Source organism: Triticum aestivum, chromosome 7D, assembly GCF_018294505.1.
Source record: "Triticum aestivum cultivar Chinese Spring chromosome 7D, IWGSC CS RefSeq v2.1, whole genome shotgun sequence".
Lineage (NCBI taxonomy): Eukaryota > Viridiplantae > Streptophyta > Magnoliopsida > Poales > Poaceae > Triticum > Triticum aestivum.
Window position 1 is genome coordinate 565,358,385 of NC_057814.1, and position 17,410 is coordinate 565,375,794.

The following is a 17,410-nucleotide window of genomic DNA, read 5'->3' on the forward strand; positions in this document are numbered from 1 at the left end:
TCTAGGTTTTGGAATTTGGAGGGGAAAGGAATATCCAATTTTACTCTCGCGCTCTATGATTTTACCTCTATGAGAGAGCCACACGAAATGCCTCGAAGGGTGGTCGGGGGATTATGAAAGTTTGAGGGGCTGTTTTGCAAAAATACAGTGACCACGTGACAACACTGGAGAGCCCCAACGCATCTAGGACCATAACTGGGACCATATGTGCTACACATTGGTGTATACCGGAACAATATTGCGGCATCTTTCAAGTCCTGGGATGGTTGTGTTATGCGCCAACAAGTTAATGCACCAAGTGTATAATTTACTCTAAGTTAGCACTCCAAGGGTGGAAAGAAAGAATACCTTGTATAAATAAAGAAAGCGGAAGAGCACATGTTGTGTAGAAAGAGGTGGTAGCATTGGTTGAAGATACTACAATGATTGGGCTAAATTAATCGAGATAAAAATGACATGTTAGCAATGGAGAGGCAATAAGAAGTAAAATGAACAACAAAGTTGAGGTTTCACGTGGGAAATCCTTGTGAGAAAAAACTTTGGGCACATATAGTGGCTATCTTCAGATACTGGGAGATATATTTACATATGAAGGGGACACACTATATGAGATGCCAAATCATCCTATATGGTTTATAAGTGTTATAAATAAAGTGATGTCAGTCTTTAAGAGTTGAAAACCTAATCCCTCCAGCATAACAGACTCGGCTATGACAAAACATGGCCTCTCATCATAATGATCTGGATCATACATAATAAGATATGAGAGGGTGCAAAACGACAAATGACGTGGATTAGAGAGAAATAATGCTTGAACAAGCAATGCATTAAGCACACACTAAGCTAAAAAATGTGAAGACTAAGTACTCCGTGTTGGGATGGAGTGTGTGGGTCGCAAAACATTATCTGATTAGGTACAGAGAATGCAAATTAAATAGCGATGATCAAGGCTTTTGCGTAACCATGGCATTACAAACATGGCAATTTGGAGTGCTTTGCCGAGATTCTCCTACCATGTGTTGAACTTATGGTAGCTTTCAAACTCATGGGACCTAGACATCTGATCCGGCTTGTTGCACATCTAGCTGGTATTATTACCATTTAAAGGGTTGTTCCCCTTCATTCACGATGCCAACAAATAGAACACACTTCCGTAAGCATTCAACAATATGTGTGCTAGAATAAGTTTGGCAATGTCTTCCATGACACGTGAATCGATCATAAAATCTATGGTAAATCAATTATCAACATCTTTTCTATGATCACGGCTTTACCAAAAGAGATGATGATTTGGGTAGCTTTATTGAGTTCTTGGAGAAGTATCTGAACTATATTGATATATGTGTGTGGGTGTGGGTGGGTGTGGGTGTGTGAGGGGGGGGGGGGGGGGGGGTGGACCTAGCACGTGCGTGGGAAGGTGCAACCGGAGCAGCTAGACAGGGTCCCCAAAATCTTGGGGCCCCTAATTTATCAAGTACTACGTTATGTACTACTCTCTTCGTCCTTAAATAGGTGTCTCAACTTTCTACTAAATTTGGGACAAAGTTGAGACGCTTATTTTGGGACGGAGGGAGTATTAGTGTCTAAGCAAGTCACGGCCCAACTTGCTGATTTGAGCCAATGACCTAGTTATGTGATAGTCTCACCATCACGGGACAGGAAGCAGTTTGCATACGCGCGGGCGCACACACACACACCAAATTCGACACAGTTGCCCCCCAAAAAAATCGGCTCAGCGTCAACGGCCAATCAAACCGTTGCAACTTAATCCTTGGTCTCCTAGTCTCCTCTCTTTGATTCTTCTCCAGTGGATTATCAATTTCTCAGAAAGAGAGCATTGATGGCTATGAACTGCTGGTTCGTTGCTGCCATGGTGCTAACTCAAACTTATAAACTGGGTGGATTTTATCGATTCTCCATTCTCTCTTTCATCCCTCCAGAGCAGAGCAACAATAGTTTCCATTCGTTCTCTTGGTCGAGGAGCAGAGCCATCGGGGCCCAATACACCATCATTGCTTCATGGTCTGCATCCCTCAACACTAACCAGTCGTAGGTTCTTATGTCCCTTTTTGTTTTGTACTCCTCTGTTCATAAGTCAATTTGCTGCTCTTTCATGAATTTTCGCATCTAGCATTATAATTTTCTGAGATGTCTAACAAACATAGGCACAATTCTAAGATTATAACTTTAGTTAATAGTTCAAATTAATAAAGATTTCTTTTGTCATGATTTATTTCTTTGAGATTTCACAATGGTTAATTGAAAACATTTAGTTTGTTTTACTGTATGTGGGGTCTAAATTGTGATTTCGCACCGGGTTTCCAATAAAGCAGCCTTGCGGGTTTCCTCGTGAAGGGGGCATAAGTGCCACTCTTACCCGATCCGAAGTCCTACGCTTACACGCCGAGTATCCCTACTAGGAGAGAAAGGCCACTGCCATGGCTATATAATGATGTTCAAGGCCCCGAAAGGGGAACCAAACAATCACGAACAACCGAGACTGTAGTTATCATTGTGTGCATTTCCTAGATCGTCCGTCGTAGCCCATCGAGTTGCTTATCAGCTCGTTGGATCCATCATCCTGTGTAACCCGGATTGCACTATATCCCGATTAAACATGGGCATACCCCCGTGCCGGAGTGGCCATGCAAAAGACCAAACTATAAATATATATGTATGCCTATATCACAATCCTTTTGTCTGAATATAAAGTGACATCCCATGACTACATAAATCCCGTAGAACTATCATACCATTTGTGAGGCACCGACGAAATTAGACTAGACACCATCCCTTTGTAAAAGGGAAAAAATAATAGTTCCAACACATAAACGTAAATCACCGACTGTCATTTTTCAATGTCGATGTCAATAGTCATGCAAGACCTCAAATCTTTCAGTTGGGTATAGTGGTGTTTGCAATTTTGATTTTCGAGCAAACTCATGTCCTTATTAGTTATACAAACTCCTGTGTTCATCTAAGAAAACTTAGGGTTGGCGGGTCTAGAACGATATTCTGTTCCTCACAGAAAAATCTGAAACAGCTAGCCAGTGGCTCACAACATAGGGAAAGCAAAACCTTAGGAGCTTAGGTCTCATAGGTAGTCAGTACAGCCATGTACTGTTTATACCATCTAACAGTCCATATGCACCTATGAATGCGCAGATCGCAAAGGTCCATGTCTAGAACGGTCATTTGTTCGTCCAAGAAAAGTTTGAAACAACTAGCCATTGCCACACAACATAGCTAAAAGAAAACCATAAGAACACAAGGTAATACGAAGGTAAACTCTTGATGAAAATATGAATGAAATTGCATCTGATGTCTTTTGATCACATGGCGATCAAATTATGCATCACATAGTAATATTTGTACAATAATACCGCATCGGAAAATCTGACCCCTTATTACAAAATTGACATCCAGCCATCCAGCGTTCACTACTGCTGGAAAATAACGAGCAGGTGCATGCTCCATGGCATTCACATCGATGGATCGGTCCCACGGTATATTTGATATGATATATGTACGCATGTATGGATCTGTAGGAGATGAGCGATGGGTGGCGAGATTAATTTACAGCGCCCATGTGTCGAACTTGCCGGAGACAAAGTCGTAGTGGCCGCCGACCAGCTTGAGGGTTCCGTTGGCCACAGCCTCCTTGACGAACGGGTAGGTGCTCAGATTCTGGAGGGACACGTTGACGGCCTCCTGCGGAAACGAGAACGAACGGTTCAGAAATATATCATCTCTTGGTCAACGAGTTAATCAACTCATTCACATGCAAAGTACGAAATGGTAGGTGGCCAATGGTGCGAACGGACGAACCTTTTCCAGGACACCGCACTGCTCCTCAAAAGGCATCTCGGAGCACTCATCCTTCACCTTCTTCCTGGCCGGGTACCCGATCCTGACCCAGTCCTCCACGAAGTGGCTGATAGATACCAACCAAGCAGCTCCAGTTAGAAACATATGAACGTAAAGCTTCATTCAGATTCGACCCATGTTTTCCTCTACAAACTTACAAGGTGTCATCGGTGCCGTCCTTGAGGTTGAGGAGGGCCTTGATCCCACCGCAGCGGCTGTGTCCGATCACCACGATGAACTCGACCTTGAGGGCGCAGACGGCATACTCGATGGCCGACCCGACACCTGTGTGCTTGTTCTTGCAGTAGGATGGGACCATGGCGGCGATGTTGCGGACGGTGAAGGCCTCGCCGGGCTCCAGGCCCAAGGTCACTGAGGGGCACACACGCGAGTCGGCGCACGCGAACACCATGTACTGCACAATCGAATCTTTTAGTTGACAACATTTCATAGTTTAAAAAAATTAACTACAACATTTCACAGTAATTTTTTCTCTAGAAAAGACACCAGAAAATGAGAACATTTCACAGTTGCTGCAGATAAGCAGATACGCTATTCTATTATGACTTAGCCGCATTAGCCAGCCGGCTGAAGCAAACAAGCACATATGCTGATGGCAAAATGGCGTGATGGGTGGAGTGCACGTTTCTGAAACAGCGCTGCCACTTTTGACATTCTGTGCCGGACCGCTTTTTATTCGGTCCGGCGGGAGAAAACCGGAAATAAATTTTGCTTTTGTGACATCATAAAAGGCAGGCAAAGCAAGTAGCGGCAAGGTTCGTCCGTCGCTCGACCAGAGAACCAAACTACCGAATAAAGACTTGATTATGACCCATGACAGCAGACCCGACGGACGATTGATCATCTATCAGCCACGCCCTTCTGTGAGTTATCAAGAATGGAAGACAGGCCCACCACTGTCTGCAAGTTGCTCCTCGGATTGATAGCACTTCCATGGTAGGGTAGGGCCTGCTTAATCATGTACTCAGAGCGGCAGGGCCACAACCATGGCTTTATGCCCTGTTCACGGTTCTTGTCTGTGCGGTCTGACGCGGCCGGCCGGTGCCAAGATGATGAAGGTTCCAAAATGGACATCATAAAAAAAGTTTATGTTCAAATGTGATAGTGCGGAGCGGCGGCTATTTTCTAAGAAGAAAATGAGAGAAGTGGGACCGGTAATTCAACACGGCGGTTGCTGGTCCAATTTTTAGGGGAACGTCAACAACCCACCATGGCATTAGCAAGCACGCCAATTGAGAATCTCAAAGAGAGGGAGAAATTGTACTACTTGCAAGATTCTTAGCGAATAAGTTATCCTAGCTAGCTGCTATTCGTCCTTTATATCAGGAAAAGGAGCAAGGAAAGAAAAGAACAATATTCCTTATATCCATTGTCCACAAGACACAAACACAAAGAGATAAGGACGGTGACATCTCAATAAGCCAAATCATATATCATGACAATACCCGTGGGCGTCGTTAGCACAGCGCTTGCCAGCATGCATGATCCAATTTCATGGAGGTGCATGACATGTGGGGGTTAAATGGGAAAGGAATCCACAATTGTATTGCATCATATGATTCTCCCTCTTCCTAGCTAGTTGGTTTCACAGTACATATCCTAGTATAAAGTGGCCGGCAATGGCCCGCTCAATTAGAACAAAGCAGCCGTTTCCATTTCTTAATCTAATCTACTTTGACCCTGACAGGAAATGCTATGGCACCCGACCCCAAACCCGCGGCGGAGTTTATCCACGATCGGACGCCGAACGGCGGAACAGGCAACCAAGAGTTCGTTGCCAGCAAGATACAATTAGAGTGTATGTATATATGTATACCTTGGGTGACTGGTGGGCCTTGAGGGGCTCGAACAGATCCGGCTTCTGGCTGCCATGGCGAGAGAATAATCAGGTTAAGAAGACGGAACTGGATAATCTGAAGAAAATCGAGCCAAATCATGATCGAGGAGGAGGATTTGTTGCCCTTAGCGGTAGGATGGGGGCTTACTCGTAGACCTCGGTCTTGAACTTCTCGAAGCCGGTCTTGAGGCGCTCAACGGCGGGGTCCATCTCGAGCAGGGAGGGTGGGGGAGGAGGTGAGGAAGAGAGAGATGGAACTTGCTTGCTGGAGGGTGGGGGAGGATGTTGGGTGGGCTTCTGAAATCTGGAGGAGGAAAGGGTCCACTTATATAGTAGCAGGGGAGGGGGAGGCATAGGGGCAGCCGCCGCTCATCGTCCCCGCGTCTCCGCTGGCGTCTCGCCGGATTAGTAGCGGTCAAAGAAAGATGACGACACGTGAAAGGAGTGGGGCTGCAGCTGGTTTCGTGGCCGATCGCCGTTTCTGATTTCTCTTTTAGGAAGTAGTACTCCTGTTTGATCGGATTATATTAAGCACGCCCGTGGATTGATGGCGACCGGACCTTTTCTTTGGAGGTGAGAAGACGGTGGAGAATTGGGGGCAGCGGAAGGTGAGGAGGTGGAGGCCGGCTCATGTCGCTATTCTTGGGCTGCCGCTGCTTCTTCTTCTTCTTCTTTCTTTCTTTTGAGAAACTCTTGTGGGAAACGAGAGAGGTGCCAGAATATAGGCAATGGTGTGGCCGAGTGAGCTGGGCTTGTGATTTCGGAAATTTTGAGATGCACCGTCCTTAGTAATTTAATCCTAGCAGTCGATCATCTGACGGTAAATTCAACACTGCAAAAAATATAAATAAGCAGCAAGATTTTTTTATCGTCACGAAAACACAAAGCTAAACACTCTAGGATTGATTAGTATAAGATTAAATGCTGTCAAAAATATATATTAGTATAACATTAATTAGATTTTTTAATTCTTCCTGCATTTACCGTCGGGACACAATAATATCTTTCCCGGTTTACTCGCAAAGATGATATCTTTCCTCTAATTTGTAAAATTTGTAGAATTAAAATAGTATATAATGGTCCATGCATCTATCTATCTATATCTACACCAATATATTAAAAAAAACTCAAAGGGCGGATCGAACTAATCTCGGTGATCAATTCATGTCAATCCAACGACAAAGATTGCTTCAATGGCGAGCGCTCAACATGTTTAGCATGTAATAAGTATTATAAAAAATAATATTATCATAGAAAAAACCATAATTACCATGCAATTAATATATTACATAATATTAACGTGCAATTAATATTGTACCAAATATCTCTAGAAAATACTCTCCAAATATGAACGTGCATTGCACGTACGCATAGTAAACCAACATAAAAAATGCTCAAAGAGGCCGATCCGAATAATCTTGTTCATCAAATCACGTGGACCCAATGACCTAAATTGCTCTAATGATGAGTATACAAAATATAAATATCAGAATCCCGTAATTACCATGCAATTAATATATTACCTAACATAAACGTGCAGTCTCGGTAATCAATTTACTAGTATATAAAGATAAAAAGATAAAAAGACTCAAAGGGGCATATTCGACTAATCTCGGTAATCAATTCATGTCAATCCGACAACCAAAATTACTTTAATGGTGAGCGCTCAACATGTTTAACATGCAATAAATATTATACAGTATCAACAAAAATCTCATAATTGTCTAATGTATTACCTAATATCAACGTGCAATTAATATTCTACCAAATATCTCTAAAAAATATTATCCTAGTATACCAAGATAAAACAGACTTAAAGGTGCATATCCAAGTAATCTCGGCCATCAATTCAATACAATCCAACGACCAAGGTTCCTTCAATGGCGAGCACTCAACATGTTTATCATGCCAAAAATAGTATACAAAGTATAAATGTCAGTGAAAATCTCATAATTACCATGCAATTAATATATGCCTAATATCGACATGCAATTAATATTCTAGCAAATATCTCTAAAAAATATTCTCCAAAAATGAAGGTACATGCACGTACGCATTTGGTAGTATACCAACATAAAAAGAATCAAAGGGGCAGATCAAAATAATTCCGGCCATCAGTTCATGTCAATTCAACGACCAAGATTGCTTCAATGGCGAGGGCTCAACAAGTTTAACATGTAATAAATATTATACAAAATATCAATATCAGGAAAAAATCTCCTAATTATCATGCAATTAATATATTACCTAATATCAACGTGCGAATAATATTCTACCAAATATCTCTAAAAAATATTCTGCAAAATGTGAACATGATGCACATACTCATTTACTACTCCCTCCGTTCCTAAATATAAGTCTTTGTAGAGATTCCCCTAGATGGACTACCTACGGAGCAAAATGAATGAATCTAAACTTATAATGCATCTATATACATCCGTATGTGGTTCATAGTGGAATCTCTAAAAAGACTTATATTTAGGAACGGAGGGAGTAGTATACTAAGATAAAAGGACCGAAAGGGACATATCCAAATAATCTCGGCTATCAAATCACATGGACCCAACGACCTAAATTTCTCCAGTGACGATGGCTCAACATGTTTATCATGCAATTAATAGCATACCAAATATTTTCAATGGCAGTAATGTTATAATTAATATCATATATTTCATAAAAATTTCTGCCTAATATTAACATGCAGTTAAGAGCTTATCTTTTTTTGACCTCTTAAATAATACTCTACCTCATATCAATGTGAATTACACGTACACCTTTATTAGTAATTATTAACATTATCTTACCCCAAGAGGTAATAGTAATCTTAGCCATTTTTTCATTAAAAAGTTACGAATCGTAGCGGCCGCCCGCTCCTCTTCCTCTTTCTTTGCATACGCCTCTGCAAGGCGGCCTATGCTATCTCTCTCAAACAGATCACAGACAGATCAACCACTCTCAAACCCACAACACATTATAATTTAACCACGAAATCATCGGTTATCCCTAAGTGTTCATCATAATCTGTTCTTTGCTGGGAAACCAGAGAACATTTGTTCTTCAATTGTAGAATTGCCTGGCACTGTTGGGACCGTGTGGGGATTTCATGGACCTCCAATGATGATCTATACCAAATGTTCTATGTTTCTAATAGTTTCTTCGGTGGGCCTTGCTTCATGCAGATTACTTCCTTAGTTATTTGGAATAACTGGAAACAACGTAAGCACAAGCAGCCCTCTTTTTATGAAGGACATGTGTCTGGTTGCCCATAGAGTTAGACCTTGTGACGAAGTTCCACTTTCCTGTATATCCACCACCTTGTAATTTTGAATTTCTGTTTTCCTCTTCTTTGGAGATTGAAACCCTCCTTGTAAATGATGTAATTCTTGTACAAACTTTTCCTTTCTTTATTTAACGGCAACTTATAGTAGGGCTTCCCCTATTATTCATGTTTCAAAACAAAGTGTTCATTAGAATATGCGATCAAGACAGAAAATTTTGGTCGCGGATTACATGTGTTTTCCAAGTTCCTGGCGCGCCCGGTTAGAGGTGCGCCTTTTGCATAGTTATGATTCACCTATCGCACCTTTTGTCCTAGAGCTCGTACTACATGGAGAAGAAGGTGAGACCATCGATCGTTTGCCCTTGGTGATTAGGGGCGCGGCCATGACCTCATCACGCAGAACATCTACCGAGCATAGTGCCGAAGAAGGCGTCGAGTGCGGCACAGCCGAGTGAGGAGATACCTCGGTCACAAGGGCCATGACCACCAACTTAGGGGTGACGGGTGCGGTCTTGGATCACTTGCAGTCTGAGTCCACACAAGATGGAGTCGTGGCGCCTGTCGGGCACCATCCTGCCTTGACAAAGGATGATTGCTAGGTTGTACCCTAACAACTAGTTGATCCTCCAGCGCAACAATTTGTAGCAAGCAGGAAAAATTTCCTTGGTGAGAAACCAAACTAGCAATCCGTGGAGGTACATGTCTCGTCAACAAAGAGGCCCCGGCGACAAACATGAGCGAGCGCGGCGGTGCCAACGGGGAACCCTGTGACCCGTCGCATTCCAGACATCATGGCCGTGACCTTCGCCGCCTTCGCAGCCGCGGCCCTAGAGGCCCCATTCCCTTCCGTCATCGCTGTTTGGGACAAAGTCATCAAAACCCAGATCCGAGCCGCCACCTGCCTTGAGCCCTGTCTGGCTACGCGAACGCCCGACGAGAAGACGCGAGGGAGGCCCCCAGCTCCGCCGCCCTCACGACGAAATCACCGAACGTGCGGTCCCGGCTTTGCCACGACTTCTGCGGGACTCCCGCGTCCAGTTGCCGGACGGACATGATAATCAATGTGCCAACAACGCAAATGATGTGAACAGAATAGACGCAAATGGTTAATCAACGTGCTCCAACAACGCAAACGGTGTGAACAGCGTAGGCGCAAATCGTTAGTTATTACCAGCCATGTGCGTACCTACATATATAGCACTACCTACGCAGTTCACGAATGCACACGGGCATGCATGGCATTGCCGGCCATGTCGTCCACGCGCAACGGAGGCCCGGAAACTGCCGCGCAACGGTGCAGGTCTGCTGATCGCGCGCCGTCGATCTCGCCGAGCGAAAGGGTCGCGTCTGGTGGTCATCGAGCGCCAATGGTCCACGGCTGCGTTGCAGGGGCCGCCCACGCGCGGAGGTCTGGACGACCAAGCGCCTCCGTCTGGTCATGTGCGTCTGGTACATGTAGACACGTAATGATTGACAACTCCAAAAGTAGAGTAGAATATGGGAAGTCAAACTGCTCAACGTTGAGCCGAAGGACCGAGACATACCTTTCCGTAATACAGCAAGAACATGATCAACGGCCTTTCGGTCTTGGCAACAAATGCCTGATAGACTCGACACCTTATTGCGTCAAGGAAAAGCCGCTACGCGTTTGATTTCTTTATGCGCTGGGAGCTTTCGCCTTTCCACTTGGGGCTTCTGGGGAGTCATTTTCAACTAGTCCGGTAGTACATTATCATCTTTAGTTAACATTATCACTGGCCACCTCTTTGGAACCCCAGTATTCTTTCAGGTTTGTGGACAAGCGCGCGCATGTTGACGGAGGATGCGGACAGGATAAGCAAAAAACCAAGCCTTTGTCTGTTATATTCATATTCTTTCCAATGATTGCTTTTACACATAAATAGAAAAAGCATACTCGTTCACCACTACAGTAGTAGTGCATGCAAGTCCCATAAGGCTTGGTCGACAGTGCAGTAGTGCCTTTTCGTTCACCACTACGTAAGGACGAAACGAAATGCGCACTGAAATAAGGTGCCTTTATCCGTGAAGGAGAACTGCTATACACACGGCGTTTTTGGAACGATGCATGAACGATGCTCCACATCCATCCATTCAATCATAGAATAAAGTGCTTTACATCCATCTGATTGTGAATCGTGCATGCATCGTGCGTGGAGTGTGGTCTTTCCAATGATTGCTTTTACACATAAATAGGAAAACATACAAGAGTAGTACTACCTCCGTCCTGGTTTATAATTCCCCTTTGTATTTTATGTCAAATTGTGACTAAGGATTTAACTAATAAAATATTAATGCATGTCATAAAAAATTATATCATTGGATTCGTATTCGAACATAGTTTCAATTATATTATTTTTTATAACATTCATTAACATTTTGTTAATTAAATTTAAGATGAAAATTTGCCACAGAAATACAAAGGGGACTAATAAATTAGGACGGAGGTAGTATATGAGATCATGGAGACATGCATGCAAGTCCATATGTACAGGGATGGACAACAGTGCTGTGGTGCCTTTTAGTTCACCACTACGGACGAAACGAAATGCGCAATGAAATAAGGTGCATTTATTCATGGAGGTGGAATGTGTACAATATATTTTTCTGATGGGAAAGATAATTAGAAATTTTTTAAACACGCCACTGGCTACTAGCATCCCTGAAGTTACCTGTGCAAGAAAACCGGGAAGAAAATATATTTAAACACCTCTTCATCTTCTCCAGTTGCAAGAACTCAATACCGAGTTAGGTGCAAGTGCATGTCCATTATTTTCTACTTTGTGCAACCTGTACATCAAAGGAACCATTTGAATAACCTACAAAGCCAATAGGGCGGCCTTCCAGGCAAGTGTGTTTTCAGATCCAAAAAGATAAATGTGGAGTTTGCAGCCAAAAAAGACAATAGGTTGTCTGATGCTTTGGAAACTAGATCCAGAAAATATGGAATTGACAGATCCAAAGTTACCTTGAAAAACAGAATGAAGCACAACACAACCTGCAGTTTTGTTATGAAGGCTTGTGTGGTCCACCTCAAAATTTTATAAGTCCATATTGTCCAGTTTGAGCAACATGTCCATTAAATAAACCATTTGAATAACCTACCAAGCCCACAGAAAATTGGGTGTCCAACATGAAATGTGTATTGAGATCCAAAATCATAAATGTGGACTTTGCAGCCCAACATGCAAACCTGTCTTAGGGTGCATTATGTTATCTTCTACTCATTCCGTTCCTAAATATAGTCTTTAAAAAAATTCCACTACAAACTACATATGGATGTATATAGACATATTTTAGAGTGTAGATTCACTTACTTTGCTCCATATGGAGTCCATATCGGAATTTCTTAAAAGACTTATATTTAGTAACGGAGGGAGTATATCTAACTAGGAGCCCCCCACTAGTTGATTTTCTTGGCCTCTCACACAACCACCTCACCCAGATAAAATATAAGCCACTGGATCAATTATGAATGCAATCCACTCTCCGTGCACGAACTCTCGGTGTGCTGCGTATCGACTTCTATCGCGTGGGATGTACGAAGGCGAAGCTACCTATTGTGTGCATGTGGGCTTCCGAAGCCAACTACGTGGGCTGTGTAGCCCATGGGCTGTGTGTGTAGGCGCCTCCCTCAAGTCTGCGTCTGGTACATGTAGAAAATAAGAAGCCGATGCGGCGGATGACTCGGTCGTTAATTCTGCAAACTTATGCGAACCAAAGTCAAACCGCTCAACATTGAGCCAAATGATGGAGAACATGTACTGATTGGTAACTCCAAACGTAGAAAATAAGAAGCCGATGCGGCGGATGACTTGGTCGTTAATTCTGCAAACTTATGCTAACCAAAGTCAAACAGCTCAACATTGAGCCAAATGACGGAGACATACCTTTCCCCATAGAGCAAGAACATGGAGTAGTAGACCTATAATAGCATTATCAACGGGCTTTCGGTCTTCGCAACAATACCTGATAGACTCAAGGAAAAGCCGCTGCGCGTTTGATTTCTTTATGCATTGGGAGCTTTCGCCTTTCCACTTGGGGCTTTTGGGGAGTCATTTTTAACTAGTCCATTACCACATTGTTATCTTTCGTTAACATTATCACTGGCCAGCTCCTTGGAACCCGCACATTCTATCTGGTTTGTGGACATGCGCGCATGTTGACGGTGGATGCAGACAGGATAAGCAAAAAAACAAGCCTTTGTCTGTTAGATGCATATTCTATTCAATGATTATTTTTATACTACGTAAATAGAAACTCTTACAAGAGTATAGGAGATCATGGAGAGATGCAAGCCCCACAGGCCCATATGCAGGGTGGATCAACTGTCCAGCGGTGCCTTTTGGTTCGCCCTTATGGACGAAACAAAATGCACAATGAAATAAGGTGCACTAATTCGTTTTGGTTCTAGCCATCACAGACAATTTGGTTATAGGCGTTATACTTATACCAAAAGGACTGTCTTCGCATTGATGGAACCTCTGTAGAAAATATTGTAATGTAGTTATGTTCTGACAAAACCTGAGAAGAAACGATTAACTCAAGTCAGCAAGGTAACTTTCGGTGGAAACAAAGTGTGTAGAACACATTTTTCCGGTAGAAAAAGTAATTACTCATTTTTTTAAACGCACCACTGGCTACTGGCACCCATGAACTTCTATATCGAGTTACCTGTGCAAGTGTACTGAGAGGAAAATATAATCAAGCACCTCTTCATCTTGTCCAGTTGCAAGAACTCAATATGGAGTAAGGTGCAAGACAAGTCCATACTTTTCCATTTTGAGCGCCTGTTCATTGAAGGAACAGTTTGGATAACCTACAATGCACATACAAAATTGGGCATCAAATTGTGCAAGGCAAGTGCATATTGCGATAAAAAAAGGATAAATGTGGAGTCTGCAACCTAATATTCTATAACGGGCTGTCCAGTGCTTCTGAAACTAGATCCAGAAAATATGGATTTGACTGATCCAATGTTACCTTGAAAACGTGAATGAAGCACAGTACAGCACAAACTGCAGTTTTGTAATAAGAACTTGTGCGGTTGGCCTCAAATTTTTATTAAGGATGGTTTGTGCAACCAAAATAATGGGACTATTCAAACATCTCCACCAAATAGTGCAATATCCCTTTAGGTGAGAATTCTACGAGTACATGATAATTGCTCCAAATTAGAATGTTACAACATTTCCACCGACAAGTGCTGTTCTTGCAGTGAGATTTTCACGATGGACACAAAAAACAACAAGTAGAAAGATGCTCACTATATACTGCTTGTACGTGGTGTCCTCTGCTTTGGGCATGACACGTTAGCAACATGCCCATGTCCACAGGTTGATGGTTGGAGACTAGATTGCATTACTTGTTGACTACACAGAGGGACGTTGGATTGGCCATGTTCGATTTTGTTGAAACGGAGAAATAAAAGAAAGAGAATATGCTCCATGTTGTCTGAAAAGGACCCAATATGTCATGTCTCTAAGGGTCGTACATTTAGCCGATTGATACCTAAAATTTCATGGTATGTACGAGAATTCTAGGATGATATCAAAGTTCCAGCTGAATCGAATGTCTTTTTGCAGCTGCACAACATTTCACTTGGATACTTGGCAATCATTTGTTCCTCACATGAAAACACAAGTTATTTTTCCCAAAATTCCAATAGAAGATTATGTGCATTCCATTTCCAAACACACATCACGCTCACGCAGCAGCACGTGGCACAAAGCAAAGCTTTTGCTGCCCAAGTGCCCCCTTGTGCCTTTGCCCTGCAACAACTTCGGCCGCAGTTCGTTCTCCTCGCAGCAGGATCTGATCCAGAATTTCTTCATCACAAAGGCACCTAACATCCGAACTCTTTTTGTCTCTTCCACTCATAAAAATACTGGATTTTCCTCTACCAGTATTTCTTCACACGCAGGCAAGTTCCTCTTCCTGGTACTTGATGGACACTGGTCACACCAAGAACTGTCATCAGCCGAAGATGTAGAGTGCTGACCGAGGCATTAAGTTTGGCTTTTTGGTTCCGAGGTTTAGGTTGAGGTCACATATACACTAATTGGCTAGAGTGAGGAGCGTGGTAACTAATCGTGCATGTACTAACCTTGAACGAATTGGCGAGGAATCACTGCACAACTTGGGTTGGCCTGAGGAAAGCAGACTCCCAGCACCTTTGGGCATCCTGAAACCTTCCATGCCAAACATCAGGATAACGACTACGAAATGGAATGGATGAAGCAGCAAAGGGAAAAATAAGAACATGTTTCTCATCTTGGTGTGGTGATATATGACAACTTGATCACCTCATCATGCATATACTATTGAACCGGATGGGGTGCACACCTACCTTCAAGTGTTGTTTATATATGCAACATCCAGGTTCACAATAAAGTAGTTAGTCGACAATAGAGAGGGAAAAGAGAAATTATTATAGAAGCAGGGTCCATTCGTGAAAACTAGAGCTAGAGTAGTTGAAGAGAGAGAACGGGTTGAATAATCGAGAGAAGTAGCTTTCAGGATTTCTCATTAAAGAAATAATAGAAAAAATAGGATAGGGTGGGAAGTGTGTAGAAACGAGTGAATTATAGAACTTCACACACGAAACACCACTAAAATTCGAGTGCATTTTTCTTTCTAAACATCCATGGAGATTATCATTATTTTTTGCAAGGGTATGGAGATTACCTATCTACTAAAATCATGTTGGCCGCTCCTAACTATAAGAACAAGTGAGAAGAAAAGCATCCTCATGTTTTCTCCCCTAATCCTAGACGACCAGATCAAACTCTCCTCTCCAGGCTTGACTGGCGAGTCTGTGGATCCACCTCCCCTCTGCCTGCCGCTGTTGCGGCTGATGGCGGGGAGGGGAATCCCGGTTCCTTTGCTCCATTTAGTAGTTTAGGTCAGGTCTTTTTTACTTCTCACATGCGCGGCATTCGGATGGATGGCAGTGCTTCTTCTTCAGATTTGTGTTCCAGGCTTCGATCCTCCTTGAGTTCGTCCATCTGAACATAGTCGACGGATGTCCGCCATAGATTCCTGCCGTCTCCTTGAGCGGTGAGGTTAGGGTTTCTCAGCAGGCGGCGAGATTTGGTATCACGTGTTTCAGATCTATGCTAGGATCAACGACAACAGTTGTGGCTCCAGGATACTGGTCCTTAGGTGTACATAAACAAAGACTTTCCGAATGTCATCGACAAGGTCAAGCTGGTTCCAGTATGGGAGCGGCGACATGGGCGCATCGGCGGCTCGTTTTGTCAGCGGTAGTGGTCATTTAGTGGTCTCGCAAGTCGATGTAACTTTTATTATGTTTGAGTTGATTTGTACCTCCGGAGAACTTTATAATAGGTCTGATCATTTTTGCAAAAATAAGTGTCCTACTAGTCTCATTGTATGTTTTAACACAAAGCTAAAAATTCTGTTTTTAATTTAGAAAGAAAGGTACAGTCAAGCCTCTAAGCTTAGCCTTGTATGCACAAATGAATAATTTATTGCAAATATATTATATACCAAGGACGAATACAACGTTTTACTGAAGAGAAGAAAACAAGCTCATCATCTTCAGGCTGCAATGGGCCTTGTGGCAGTCATTTTGTCTACCATCTACCACATCCCCATCAAGAGGAACCAAAATCATGTGCAGAAACATCATGTGACCCAACAGAGAGGATGGAAACATACCACACCTTCGCAGAGGGAAACAAAGGTTGGCATGCGCTTTTTATTTGAATGTGCAAGCTCATAATACTAAAAAAGGTCATTTTATATTGACCCTTGTGATAGCAAACTTTACTATGTAGTCTACTGTTTTTATTTTTGTACCAGCACCAGTTCGTATAAAACTTATTTCCCCTTACAATCAAAGATCATACATATTTAGGGACAATCTATGTTTCTAATAGCCTTTTTGGTGGGCCTTGCTTTATGCAGATTACTTCCTTAGTGCTTAGGAATATTTGGAAACAGCGTAAGTACAAGCAGCCCCCCAATGGCTTATTGGTTCTCTCTCTTTTTACGAAGGACATGTGTCTGGTTGCCCATAGAGTTAGACCTTCTAACGAAGATCCACTACTTTCCTGTATATCCACCACCTTGTAATTTTGAATTTCCATTTTCCTGTTCTATGGAGATTGAAACCCTCCTTGTAAATTATGTAATTCTTTAACAAGATTTTCCTTTCTTTATTTAGTGGAAAATCATACTAGGGCTTCCCCTACTATTCATGTTTCAAAACAGAGTGTTCATTAGAATATGCGTTCAAGACAGAAAATTGAGGTCGCGGATTACATGTGTTTTCCAAGTCCATCGCCGCGCTTAGTGCTGCACCTTTTGCATAGTTGTGAGATCACCCATCGCACCTTTGGTCCTAGAGCTCGTACTACATA

At 42.7% G+C, this 17,410-nt stretch overlaps 1 protein-coding gene across 1 annotated transcript; it reads right to left on the minus strand.

Annotated features, from left to right (window-relative positions):
- Positions 1-3,252: 3,252 nt before the first annotated feature.
- LOC123169615 (carbonic anhydrase, chloroplastic) lies at positions 3,253-6,153 on the minus strand. The gene is made up of 5 exons (XM_044587486.1): positions 5,874-6,153; positions 5,705-5,753; positions 4,026-4,282; positions 3,829-3,934; positions 3,253-3,711 (listed from the first exon to the last, which is right to left on the minus strand). Exons 1-5 carry the CDS (start codon positions 6,077-6,079, stop codon positions 3,577-3,579), a joined length of 753 nt encoding a protein of 250 aa, XP_044443421.1. The 5' UTR covers positions 6,080-6,153; the 3' UTR covers positions 3,253-3,576.
- Positions 6,154-17,410: the final 11,257 nt, after the last annotated feature.

What these genes read in the sequence shown, in the direction of transcription:
- LOC123169615 (XM_044587486.1), bottom strand. Translation starts at nt 6,079, where the DNA reads ATGCCTCCCCCTCCCCTGCTACTATATAAGTGGACCCTTTCCTCCTCC. An exon ending in TTCAAGACCGAGGTCTACGA is followed by an intron (nt 5,754 to 5,873) that starts GTAAGCCCCCAT and finishes TCGCCATGGCAG; the next exon opens with CCAGAAGCCGGATCTGTTCG. An exon ending in AGTGCGGTGTCCTGGAAAAG is followed by an intron (nt 3,712 to 3,828) that starts GTTCGTCCGTTC and finishes TCGTTTCCGCAG; the next exon opens with GAGGCCGTCAACGTGTCCCT.